The sequence below is a fragment of the Pan paniscus genome, chromosome 12, assembly GCF_029289425.2.
Source record: "Pan paniscus chromosome 12, NHGRI_mPanPan1-v2.0_pri, whole genome shotgun sequence".
Taxonomy (NCBI): Eukaryota; Metazoa; Chordata; class Mammalia; order Primates; family Hominidae; genus Pan; species Pan paniscus.
Window position 1 is genome coordinate 27,068,716 of NC_073261.2, and position 12,516 is coordinate 27,081,231.

Consider the following 12,516-nt stretch of genomic DNA (forward strand, 5'->3'; position numbering starts at 1 on the left):
TGGAGTCTTGCTCCATCGCCCAGGCTGGAGTGCAGTGGCGCGAACTCGGCTCACTGCAAGCTCCGCCTCCCGGGTTCACGCCATTCTCCTGTCTCAGCCTCCCGTGTAGCTGGGACTACAGGCGTCTACCACCACGCACGGCTAATTTTTGTATTTTTAGTAGAGACAGGGTTTCACTGTGTTAGCCAGGATGGTCTTGATCTCCTGACCTCGTGATCTGCCTGCCTTGGCCTCCCAAAGTGCTGGGATTACAGGCGTGAGCCACCGTGCCTGGCTAACAAAATATTTTCAACACCCTACCAGTCCTGTTCCCTGTCTTCTACTGCTAAAGAATAATTTCCAAAAAGTTAAAAGCATGATTCTCATTGTAAATATAAAATGAACATGGATCAAAGATTTTATTCGACTCATTCATTAATGAGGGAATCAGTAAGACGTTAAGATTAGTTCAAAGGAGAATTCAAAGAACAGATATATAGGTATAGACATGGATATTAGTGAGGAATGCCCAGTAAATTTGCTAGTGGATGCAAAACTAATTAATATTCTATAGGATGTCTTTATGGACCAAAGTTTATCTGCATTGCTTTGGACAAGAGTCATGTGCATTATGATCCGTTTTCCACAAATTACCTTTTAAACTATTCAGCGTGGGGCGGGTGCGGTGGCTCAAGCCTGTAATCCCAGCGCTTTGGGAGGCCAAGGTGGGCAGATCACCTGAGGTCAGGAGTTCAAGACCAGCCTGGTCAACATCGCAAAACCCCATCTCTACTAAAAATACAAAAATTAGCCGGGCATGGTGGCATATGCCTGTAATCCCAGCTACTCAGGAGGCTGAGACAGGAGAATCACTTGAACCCGGGAGGTGGAGGTTGCAGTGAGCTGAGATCGCGCCACTGCACTCCAGCCTGGGCGACAAGAGCGAGACTCCGTCTCACAAAAAATAAATAAATAAAAAATAAAGTATTCAGCGTTTTCTGTATATTCATAGTATATTAAGAAACATCGCTGGGTGCAGTGGCTCACACCTGTAATCCCAGAACTTTGGGAGGCGGAGGCAGGTGGATCACCTGAGGTTAGGAGTTTGAGACCATTCTCACCAACATGGCAAAACTCCATCTCTACTAAAAATACAAAAAAATTAGCCGGGCGTGGTGCAGTGCGCCTGTAGTCTCAGCTACTCAGGAGGCTGAGGCACGAGAACCTGGGAGGTGGAAGTTGCAGTGAGCAGAGATCATGCCACTGCACTCCAGCCTGGGCAACAGAACGAGACTCCATTGCAATTAAAAAAAAAAAAGAAAAGAAACATCACCACGTTGTCTAAAACATTTTAATCACTCCAATATATAACACACTAAATCATAAATCCCAGGGGAATGTATGCATATTCATAAATTTTGCTGAATCTTACTTTATATTTTATTCGAGACAGGGTCTTGCTCTGTCACCAGGCTGAAGCGCAATGGTGCCATTATAGGTCTCTGCAGCCTTGACCTCCTAGGTTCAAATGATCCTCCCACCTCAGCCTTTGAGCAGCTGGGACCAGAGGCACGCGTGCACCATCACACGTGGCTAATTTTTACATTTTTTGTAGAGATGGTGTCTCACCGTGTTGCCGAGGCTGGTCCTGAACTCCTGGCCTCAAGCTATCCTCCTGTCTCTGCCTTCCAAAGTGCTGGGAATATAGGTGTGAGCCACCATGCCTGGCCTAACCTAGTATTTCAACCTCCTTAGTCTTAACACTTTAGAATCCATTCCCATACACAGTTCTCAGCTTCTCTGCAACACATATTGGCAAGATTTTCCAGCTTTCGTGGTATATAATCTATTTCCATCCTCCTCTTCTCTGGCTGACCTTGCATTTCTCCTTCTGGGCTCTGTAGAGAGTTTATTCTTGTTATGCTCCTGGAGTCAATGAGGTGCATCAGGGGCAAGTTTGGAGAACAGGCATCCATGTGGGAGGCAGAGGCCCCAGTGAAGTCTTGAAAGCTCTTAGTGTATGTGAAGGCTAATTTCCTTGCACAGGGGAGGCGGGGCTGCTTCTGTATACAAGGGAGCCTTGAGATTTGGGAATTCGGCTTTGTCTGTGTCTGTCCAAATGTTCCTATCACAAGTCTGTGGTCCTACTCCTTCCCAATCAGTGTCCTAATCTTAGCAAGAGAACTTGCTGAGGTTGAGCACTTAACCTTTGCCACAATTCTGTAATCTGTACAATTATATTTAGTATCTGAAGATGAACTTAGTCTGTCCTGTGCCTATCCCAGATAAATGGTTCTTTGGATTTCAGCATATCTGTACCTTAAAATAAGAATTTAATACTTCATGCTTATCTTTTCCATTGTTTAAAAACTCTCCAGGGCAGTCAGAAACACCCATTTCACTCTACAATCTTTATAATTATTACTGTTGCCATAGCAATCAAGTGCAACAGCAGCAAAAGCCCCCAAAGCTTTGTGGTCCATCTGCCCCTCACACTATTCCCAGTGCTAACTGGAGTAATCCTGCTGCCCCTCCATGCCACGGGTTACTAGCATCCCTTTTGTTCGCTATGCACGCACGAATCTGTGGGTAACCCAGCCAGAATCCCACAATTGAGGAACTGTGTTTCCTGGGGTCACTCTGCTATCAGCCAGGGTCTTGGTAGGAAATGCAGTCCATCTCCGAAAGGTTGAAGAGACTTGCTGCTCAACAGCTGTGGGCAGGATTACAGAGGCAACTGGATTAATTTGCTAGGACAGCAGTAACAAAGTACGAGAAGCGAGGTAGCTTAAACAACAGAAATGTATTATCTCCCAGTTCTGGGAGCTAGACATCTGAGATCAAGGTTGTCGGCAGGGAAGGATCTGTTTCAGGCCCCTCTCCCGGCTTCTGGCAGTTCTTTGGCTTGTAGCAGCACAACTCTAATCTTCTCATGGTGTTCTCCCTGTGGATTTGTCTTCCCAAATTTCCTCTTTTTATAAGGACACCAGTCATTATGGATTAGGGGCCACCCTAATAACCTGATCTTAACTAATTACATCTGTAATCATCCTTTTTTCAGATAAGGTCACATTCTGAGTTGCTGGGAGTTAGGACCTCAACATATGAATTTGGGGAGACATAAGTCAACCTGTAACACCATCAAGGGCGATGAGAACGTAGAGATGAGCAACAGCGGGAAGTGGCTAGGGCTCTGCCGGATTTTCTCCACCCGCTCCTCCAGATCCCCTCTTCACCCTCCTCCACCTTGTTGTGTGTCTGGGAGGCTGACTGCCGCAGACTGCAGCCTGTGCCCCCTTGCCTCCTACTGGCTTCTGTTTGACTTGGGTAATGGCACAGGCAGGAGCTTCGGAGGTGGGAGAGAGATAATAGAAACACAGTACCTCATAGTACCCTCCCATGCCTTCCCAATGACTTTCATATCCCTCTCTGTGCTTCTTTCATATTTAATATTTGGCAGATCAGAGCTGAATAATGTTTAAAACATGGGTGAGCGTGTGTGAACCCTTTCAGAAGTTTTTGAACATTTAATAATAATGGCTGATGTTCACTGAGTACTTACTTTGTGTTCTAAGTACTTACTACAGTATGCTCTTGATAGTTCCTACAAGGGAGGCACTACGATTATCCTAATTTTATAGTTGAGTAAACTGAGGCTCATTGAGATTGGTATCTTGCCCAAGGTCAAGATCACACAGCTAATTAGCAGCAGTTGCAGGATTCGATTTGGGGCTGTCAGCCACCAGAGGCTGCTCTAAACCACAAGGTCATCTGTGCTGATCCATTTACCAGACATGACCTCCCTTACTTGACCTCCTGTCAAACTCATATTCAAGTACTGATCTAGCAACAGCTGTTCTGTGGGACTTTCTCAATTCCCTCCCCCCAAGAACTGACCACGCGGTCTGCGCATTGCTCTCTGCTCACTGCCCCCCTGCGTGGGCTCCTGTTAGGAAGCCTACGGCTCTTTTCTGCCTCATTTTCCTACCTGTGAGTTCTCCAGGGCAGACAAGTCTCCCAGTTCATCTCTGCCATTCCCGGGCCTGGCAGTGTGTCTGCGCGGGAGGTGCCAGTGAATGTCTCTGGAAGGAATGTTTTCTTACCGTCCCTGACTGTTCTATATGCCCTGGTGCACCCTAATGGTCCCGATTACCATTGACTTCCTTCCTCAGTTTCATTCAGAGGCTGTTAGTGGCTGCCAGTCCTGGACCATGCTCTCCCGGCCTCTGGGTGGGCGTTCCTGTCCCCCGCCCACACGGTTCTTGTCCGCCAGGTCTGGTCAGGGTTTCTGAGCTGTTCCCTTCTGGGGGCGCTTCCCTCAGTTCCCAGGCGTCCTGGGGGGGTCGGGATTGACTTTACTTCCACTTTTCAGTTCTGTCCTAGTTATCAGTCACGTTTTGTCAGGGATTCCTTTGTTAAAACCCCAGGGATGTTTTGATGGGGTTGTTCTTTTCTTCTTTTGCTAGGTAGGGTGTTGAATGTAACTGCCTCCCTGTGGAGATCCTTGGAGGTCCTCCAGCCTGCTCCAGGCCAGCCACCTTGTCTCTGCTTCCACAACATCCTTGAGGAAATACGCATTTAAAACCCGACCTCTACATTCCCTGTAGTTTCTCTTCACATCGCCTACTCCATATTTTCCAGCTTTTCAATTTCTCTCAGAACAAAGGTTTTATTTCTGGGCAGGGCACTGACGGCGGCGACACTAATATCGGTACCTCCGTGCCACTTGAGGGACATCCAGACCTGAGTCTGGTCTGATGCTTTCTTTAGGATCCCAAACATCGCTGCCGCCTCCGCAGCGCCGTCGGATCCCTGGGGAGAGCATCCAAAATGTGAACCAAGTATTAAAAACATTGGAATATAACTGTTTTTAATTCTTATGCTGTTTTTTGGTTATTTGTAATTTTTGTTGTTGTTGCTATTTTAAACCCAGCGCACTTAGGTTTTCTGGCGTGCATTCTGCCCCCGGCCCCCTCGGTGCGGAAAAATGCCCTCGGTGGGGCAACCTGCAGCTGCGAGAAGAAGGCTTTTTCCCTGTCCCTCCTCCACGTCTCAGGTCGAGATCAGGGACGGCGGCTCTCCCGAGTTCCCCCTGGGAGCGCGGAGGGGCGGGAGGGAGGGAGCCTGGCGCAGGATTGGACTTCCTCCCTCCACTCCGGAACTGCGCGCCGGAGCGCCTGGGACGCGGAAACCCGGGAGGCGCCGCGGGAGCCGCGGGGTAGGGGCGGTCGGGGGCGGGGCCGGCGGCTGGGGCGGGGCCGGGGGCGGGTGCGGGGCGGGGCCACGTGAGGGCTGCGCTGGGTGCGCGGGGCGAGCTGCGCCTGCTGCGCTCCGCGGGCTCTCAGAGCGCTGGGCACCGGCCGGGCTGTGGTCCCCGCGCGCCGCCGTCGCCTCTCGAGCGGGCTCGGCTCACAGCGACCGGCGGCCGGGGAAATGTGAGCTGGGGCCGGCGGGCGCGGCCGGACCGCCGCGATGTGGCTCAAGCCCGAGGAGGTGCTGCTGAAGAACGCGCTGAAGCTCTGGGTGACCCAGAAGAGCAGCTGCTACTTCATCCTGCAGCGGCGCCGCGGGCACGGCGAGGGGGGCGGCCGCCTCACCGGTAAGGGGCGCGCCGGGGCGGGCGCGGCGGCCGGGCCCGGGGTCTCGCACCCCGCCGGGCCCGCGGCCCCCAGTCCCGGGCTGCGTCGCCAGAGGCGATTTCTTGGGAGACGCGGGGCCCGGACGGCCCTGCCGCGGGCTTGTTTTCCTTTTTTCTGCGTTTCTCCCGCGGGCTCCCGTCGAGGTGGTGGTAGAGGGGGCTCCCGGGCGCGTGCGTTTTCCGGGCGAGGCAGGTGTTTTCGCCGCCTGGCCCGGTGAGCTGGAGGCCGGACTCGGCTTGGGAATCGAAGGAGAAACGCCGGGTGGAGCGGGGCCGGAGGGAGCGGGGCCGCCCTGGAGCAGCGAGGCTGCTGTGCGGGGCCAGGTGACAGCGGGGTGCGCCGGGCCAGCCCGGACTCGGCCATCTGGAGGCGCCGGAGGCTCCAGGTGGTGTCGTGGCTGGGGGCGCGCGGCGATGCGCGCGGGGCGCAGCTCTTGGAGGCCGCGGTGAGCGGAAACTGTCTCCACGCCCGGAGGGGAAACTGAGGGTGGGCGAATCCCAAGCTCGTGATCTCAGTAGAGAAATTGAACAGATCAGTTTTTTCCTCTCTTTCAGTGTCTTACAAGGAATGATAGGAAAAAAAACCCAGGCTCGTAAAGTTGATGAAAAAACAAAGCATTTTTTTTTTCTAAAAGTTTTGTTCTAAAGCTCTTTGAAATTGACGCCAACTTGCAGTAGCTAGGACACCTGTTTAAAGGTCAGTGAAGGAACAATTAGACTTTTTCATTTGTATCTAGGGGACCTATACTTTTCTTTCCAATTTTGGAATCGGAATAAAAGAGAGCTTAGATCTCCTGTCTCGTTCCTGTTCTACTGAGGAGAAGACAGAGGCCAGAGAGAGGTCAAAGGACCTAGGTTAGGTCCCCGGGTTAGTGGTTGGCGGCTCTTTCTGCTCTCAGACCAGTCTAGGGAAGGCCTTTTTGAGGTTGAGTCTGGTAGGAGATGTACTAACAAGCCTGGAAACCGCAGAACCAAGTGCAAAGGAACTGGATTTTGCTGGACTTTTGCTTCTGAGAAAGCTGGCGGTTGGGTTTGTTAGAGGAGTGCAGACTTACACTGAGACCGGGTGAGTGGGTGGGAGTTGGCAGGTTGCTGCATGGAGGGAGCTGTAGGCAGCTGAGGGTTCCCCATGGAAGGGGCAGAGGGTAGTTAGGATTCTGGATGGAGGCGGTGCTTTGGTAACCAGTGGTCCTGTTGAGTGGCAACAAGGACTCAACTTGGGCAACTTGGGCAGCACGTGGGCCTGCTCCAGGAGCTGTTTTGAGCTTTGGGGGAGGGAGTTGTGCAGGAGGCAGGGGCCACAGTGGCCTTGTTGGGCCCCGTGACGCACCCTGGTGCTTAGTGCCCAGGCTCTCAGGAAATGGAGGTGGGTGGTGCCCTGGGAAGAGGCGAAGAGGCAGGAATTTGTCGTCCCTCCCTTTCTTTGAGGGCAGTGTATCTTTATTTATGGTGCATTTAGCAGGGTTCCTGGTCTATAAATGTTTCATTTAGTAGAGAGTGAGGACAAGGCCTGAAGATCTGTGAAGTGAGAAACATAAGGACAGTTTGTCCCGTAAACGCTCATTCATTCACTGAGTTCCGTGCACATATGTAGGATACTCTCTGCTCGCTGCTCTGGAAAGAGGCCCGAGAGCAGGCGGTGAGGGCCGGCTACCTTCAGCCGATTCACCATCTAGTTAGTGGGTGAGATGGTTCCAGACACGGAGGGCAGAGCTGGCCATAGGATGCCTGGTCGGGCTTCAAGCCCGCTTCCTGTCCAGAGGGTTTCTGACTCTGTTGTCCAGAGTCTCTCTGTGATGAACTCAGTGAATTCCCTCCCTGTTTCATTCCAAAATCAAGCAGGTCCCATATTATTATTATACCTGTGGCTCTGGCATTCCTTGATATTTACTTCGGTTTGGACTTACTGTGAATGTGCAGAATTTTCTTATGCTTAAAGGCAACAAGATCGACCATAAAGAGGGAAAAGTCTACAAAAAGAGGACACTTGATGTATTTCTTGGAGACCCTGTTGATTGTGAAAAGGATGACATGTGCAGCCAGACACTTTACCTTTGAGCATTTAGCTGGGAAGCCAATGCCGATGAAGCAGCGCCGAACTGCCACGTGTGCTGTTGGGGGCTGGTCTTCATGGGGCCACTTAGGATTGTGGTAAAGTCAAGACCCATGGGACACAGGGCAGCTCTGTGGTGGTGGCGGTTTTTGAAAAATGTGCAATTCTAATGTGGCAGATTGTTAGCAATTTAAGAGTTTAAAACCTAGATTGAGTTTATGAAAAGAATGAGGGCTACAGTGATACACATTCTGGCAGGTTGTAGACTTCTGTTTGGAGGGAAGCAAGCAGTGGTGGCCTAAGGGGGATTGGAAGTAAAATGTAAGAGAGCAGTAATCAATAAACATCTCTTTTCCTTTATTGTGATGCTGAATTTGTATTAGTAGGAGTTTAAACAGAGGAGATCTCGTGGTTGAAGTAATCTTAATTGCCTAACTTCAGAAATACTATCAGCTTTTGTTTCCTTGAGGATTAAAATCGGCCCTCCTGCTTACATACGTGCATATACATGCTCTCTCTTCTCTCCCTCTCTTCACATCTCCAGGTTTATTTTTCTCCATAGTTCCTTCTCACTTTCTCTTACAATGTACCAATTTATTTTTTTCATTGCTAAATTGCCTGTTCTATGAGGGCAGGTATTTACCTGTGATAGTACCCAGCATATTTGTTCAGGAAACATTTGTAGGATGAATGGATGGGTGACTGTATGCATGGATGATGGATCCCACTTTTTTCTTAAAAGTTGGGTGGGAGTAGAGGCCCAGCGTTTGGGACTGATTGCCTGGAACAGGAACAACCCCTGTCTCTTCTCAGCTTCCTGTTTACCTGGCAGTCTGACCATTATGGAAAGCTGGAGGGGTGTGGGTGGGAAACACAATTGTTTCCTCCAGTCTTTTTTTGTAGCTCCCTCTTTTGAGGGGGATGGATCATCACACTAACTTCTCTGGTGGCCAGAAAGGGCGGGCACAGATGTGGCTGCCATTGTTACCTCCTGGGCTCTGAGCACTACTAGGGAGGTGCCCATCTTTTCCTCAGGTTAGAGCATAGCATGGCAGAATTCAGGATTATGAGATGTTTCCAAACTTCTGCTTGCGGAAGTGATATTGCTACTCTGGAAAGGAAATAAAGTTATACAGTGTTCACTTTGATACAGTCTCCAACCTCTTGCAACAAGTTCAGCCAGCTCTGGGAGAACAAAGAGCCCGGAGATGTTAGCATGTGGGAAAGAGACAGTGCAGAGAAAGAACACACAACATTGCTGCCCTCTCTCCCAGGGTCTCTGAAGCACTTCAAGTGAGTGGGATAATAAGGAACTTAAATAGCTCAAGAGCAAAAAAATCTAATAACTGGATTGAAAAATGAGCAAAAGATGTTAATAGGCATTTTTCAGAAGAAGACATACAGATGGCTAACAGGTACATCAAACATGCCCAGCATCACTAATCATCAGGGAAAGGCACATCTAAACCACAAGGAAATATCGCACTCCAGTTAGAATGGCTATTACTTGTTTATTTAATTAATGTTTTTCTTAGAATGGCTATTATTGAAAAGACAAAGGAAAAACGTGTTGGTGAGGATATGCAGAAAAGGGAACACTCACACACTTGGTAGGATTGTAAGTTAATATTGCCACTATGGAGGACAGTATGGAAGGTTTTCAAAAAACTGAAAATGTAGCTGCTGCATGATCCTGCCGTCCCGCTACTGGGTATATATTCGAAGGAAATGAAATCAGTATGTTGAAGAGATACCTGCGTTCCTGTATTTATTGCATCACTATTTACAATAGCCAAGATACGGAATCGACCTAAGTGTCCAACAAGAGATAAATAAAGAAAATGTGAGATATATACAACAGAACACTATTCAACTATACGAAAGAATGAAATCCTATCATTTGCGACAACATGGTCTTGAACTCTTGACCTCAGGCCATCCTCCTGCCTCGGCCTCGGCCTCTCAAAGCACTGGGATTACAGGTGTGAGCCACCGTGCCTGGCGCATTTGCAACAACATGGATGAACCTGGAAGAGGACATCGTGTTAAGTGAAATAAGCCAGGCACAGAAAGACAAATACTGCATGATCCCACTTATATGTGTAATCTTAAAAAGTTGGTATTATCAAAGCAGAGAGTAGAACAGTGGTTACCAGGATGGGAGAAGATGGATAGGGAGAGGTTGGTCAACAGGTACAGAGTTACAGTTAGATAGGAGAAGTAAGTTCTGCTGTTTTCTTGCACAGTAGGGTGACTGTGGTGGTACCGTATATTACAGAATAGCTATGAGAATGAGAAGCTTTTGAATGTTCTCACCACAAAGAAATGATAATTGCATGAGGTGATGGATATGCTAACTACCCGAATTGGATAATTATGTAACATATATGAGTATTGAAACATCAAATTGTATCCCATAAATATGTACAATTACAGTGTGATAATTAAAAAATAGTGAGTGGAATAAACATTACTCTAAATAACAGATATCACCACCCAGCTGTGTCCTCTGAAGGATTTGATTTTTCAGGGTTTTATTGCGTGTATTCCTGTATAATCTTGCAATTCTTCTCTTAAATTGGCTGACAATTTAAAAGTTGTAATTTGAAAAAATATTGATGTTTTCTGCTTTGCAACATGGTTACCTTAAGTCCCTGTTCCTGTCATTGCATTTGTAGTAGTGATGGGCTGATTAGCTAAACAGTTAGGGTGAAGGGAGGGAAGTATGGTATAGTGAAAAATAGTGTAAAATACAACCTTTGGAGTCAAGGTAAGTAAGTCTGTTCATTAAGAATCTGGACTGAGAGGCTTTGAGTTAGTTTATCCAGTTTCTTTGAGCCTTAGTTATAACTCAGCCTTAAGAAAGGGACAATAATGAATCTTACTTCGGAGGGTTAGAAACTGTTTTCTACAGCAGCGGTACCATTTTTCATTCCCATCAGCAATGCATAATGGTTATGATTAAAATAAGGCTTAGAATTAAAATAAACAGTATACATCAAGGGCTTAATTGTGCTTGGCACCTGGTAGGTTTGACAGAAGAAAAGCAAAGTACAATTTAAAAAAACTGAATAATGGCTTCTGAGAATAAAGGTGTAAAAACATTTGCATTGTAGTGAAGGACATAAGACACATTCACTTATCTATTAGTGCAGTATTTAATATGTGTCATTAAAAGATGAAATATTTAAACAACAGCTTGGGTTAAGAATTGCTCAGGAGAAAGGTGTTTTTATAGGATTTGGGCACACGGCTCCTCTCACCACATTAAATCGTAGTGAGTAAAGGGAGCTTCACCTTGTTTCAAATGTTGAGTGTGAGTGCTCATGCTGTGCCTCCAGTGAATCACCTACTGCCTTTGGAAGAGTGTCCTAATGACTGGGGGAGGTGAAACTGACAGGCTAAGGATTCATGTGGGGTTACAAGGCTTGCTCAGAAGGACTCTTATCAGAAGGTTGGAAACTGATGAAGTCCAGCATGGATGTTGCATTTCTTGGCTAGTCTGTCTGAGGTTGGCTGGAGTCCTGCTCATATAGCTGAGTTTGTTGGTGAATTTTGTCTCCTCCAACAGTGAAAGTCTTTGACTCAACAGGGCAGCCTGTTGCATTCTATAGAAGTCCCAGATGTTGGCTCCAGAGTCTTACATGCTTTGGTATTTTTTCTTAAAAGCATAATAGGGAAGAAACCACAAGTAAAGGAAGTAGTTTGATTTTAGGATCATACATCTGAAAAATTAAGTTAAATAACTGATATATCTTTAGGGGCTGATAATCTATTAATAAAAGCCTTGAGGTTTCCAAGAATTGCATTTAGTGAGAGCATAATAAGGGCAATGTATTTGTAATGAGATAATCAAACAAGGCACGGACTGTGTCACTCCAGGAGATAATATAAGGTACAAATTGTGCAGGCGGTGGGATACTGGAGGGTGGCCTTTTCCACCTAATTGGAACTCCTTAGGAAGAGCTGACAATTATTGAGAGGCTGGTAGCTTGTAAAGAATTTATTTACTAGAAGTGAAGGCAGAAGGATTTTATGATCTTGACTCCACATTCTAGGTGGCACTGGATAAAGGAGGAATTTATTTATTTTTATTTTTATTTTTGGAGACAGAGTCTCGCTCTGTTGCCCAGGCTGGAGTGCAGTGGCGTGATCTTGGCTCACTGCAACCTCCACCTCCTGGGTTCAAGCGATTCTTCTGCCTCAGCCTCCTGAGTAGCTGGGACTACAGGCACGCACCACCACGCCCGGCTAATTTTTTGTATTTTAGTAGAGACAGGGTTTCACCATTGTTGCCCAGGCTTGTCTCGAACTCCTGAGCTCAGGCAATCTGCCTGCCTAGGCCTTCCAAAGTGCTAGGATTACAGGCGTGAGCCATCGCGCCCGGCCAAGAGGAATTTATTTAAAATGAAAGTAAATCTGGTAATTCTTTCAGCATGGATTTTTTCCCCCTATTTTAAAAACTTACATCAATGGTATTAAAAAGCAGCCGTGAGCCTATTTTAATCACTGCTGGGGGTTGCAGGCGCTGCCCCTGAACCACCTCTTGGGTTGCCTCTCTTCCCCCTTCTGCTCTTAAGCACAGACCCTGCAGCATGTTGGCACTTTTCTCTCCCAGGCCCCTCATGGCTGTCTCCTCCCCCACCCCCAAGCATCTGGCTAATTCTTGTGAACCTTTGGGGCTCCGCCTGAGCTCCACTTCCTGGAGATGTACCTGACCCTTCCCCTACTCCCACCACTGTAGTCATGAAGAGGCTCTTTGAGGGTTTGTCTGTTTAGGGTGAACCAGATCCTGAGCTCCAGGAGGGAGGTCATAGGTCTGTGCCCCTCTCTCCTGTGCCTTTAG

The 12,516-nt window shown here is 47.9% G+C and overlaps 1 protein-coding gene and 1 long non-coding RNA gene across 4 annotated transcripts in view; one reads left to right on the forward strand and one right to left on the reverse strand.

Moving 5' to 3' along the window:
- Positions 1-1,316: 1,316 nt before the first annotated feature.
- LOC130541254 (uncharacterized) lies at positions 1,317-5,154 on the reverse strand. The gene is made up of 2 exons (XR_008955301.1): positions 3,968-5,154; positions 1,317-2,692 (listed from the first exon to the last, which is right to left on the reverse strand). It is a non-coding gene; the product is annotated as an uncharacterized LOC130541254 (long non-coding RNA).
- Positions 5,155-12,516, forward strand: part of TBC1D8 (TBC1 domain family member 8) — a 144,784-nt gene continuing 137,422 nt past the window's right edge. For 2 of the 3 annotated variants that reach the window (XM_034952037.3, XM_034952038.3), the window contains exon 1: positions 5,240-5,578. In XM_034952037.3, the coding sequence (XP_034807928.1) occupies positions 5,452-5,578 (127 nt within the window). In that variant the 5' untranslated portion in view covers positions 5,240-5,451. Of the gene's footprint in view, positions 5,198-5,239; positions 5,579-12,516 lie in introns of those variants that run through there. The other variant, XM_063594757.1, reaches the window with a different exon arrangement.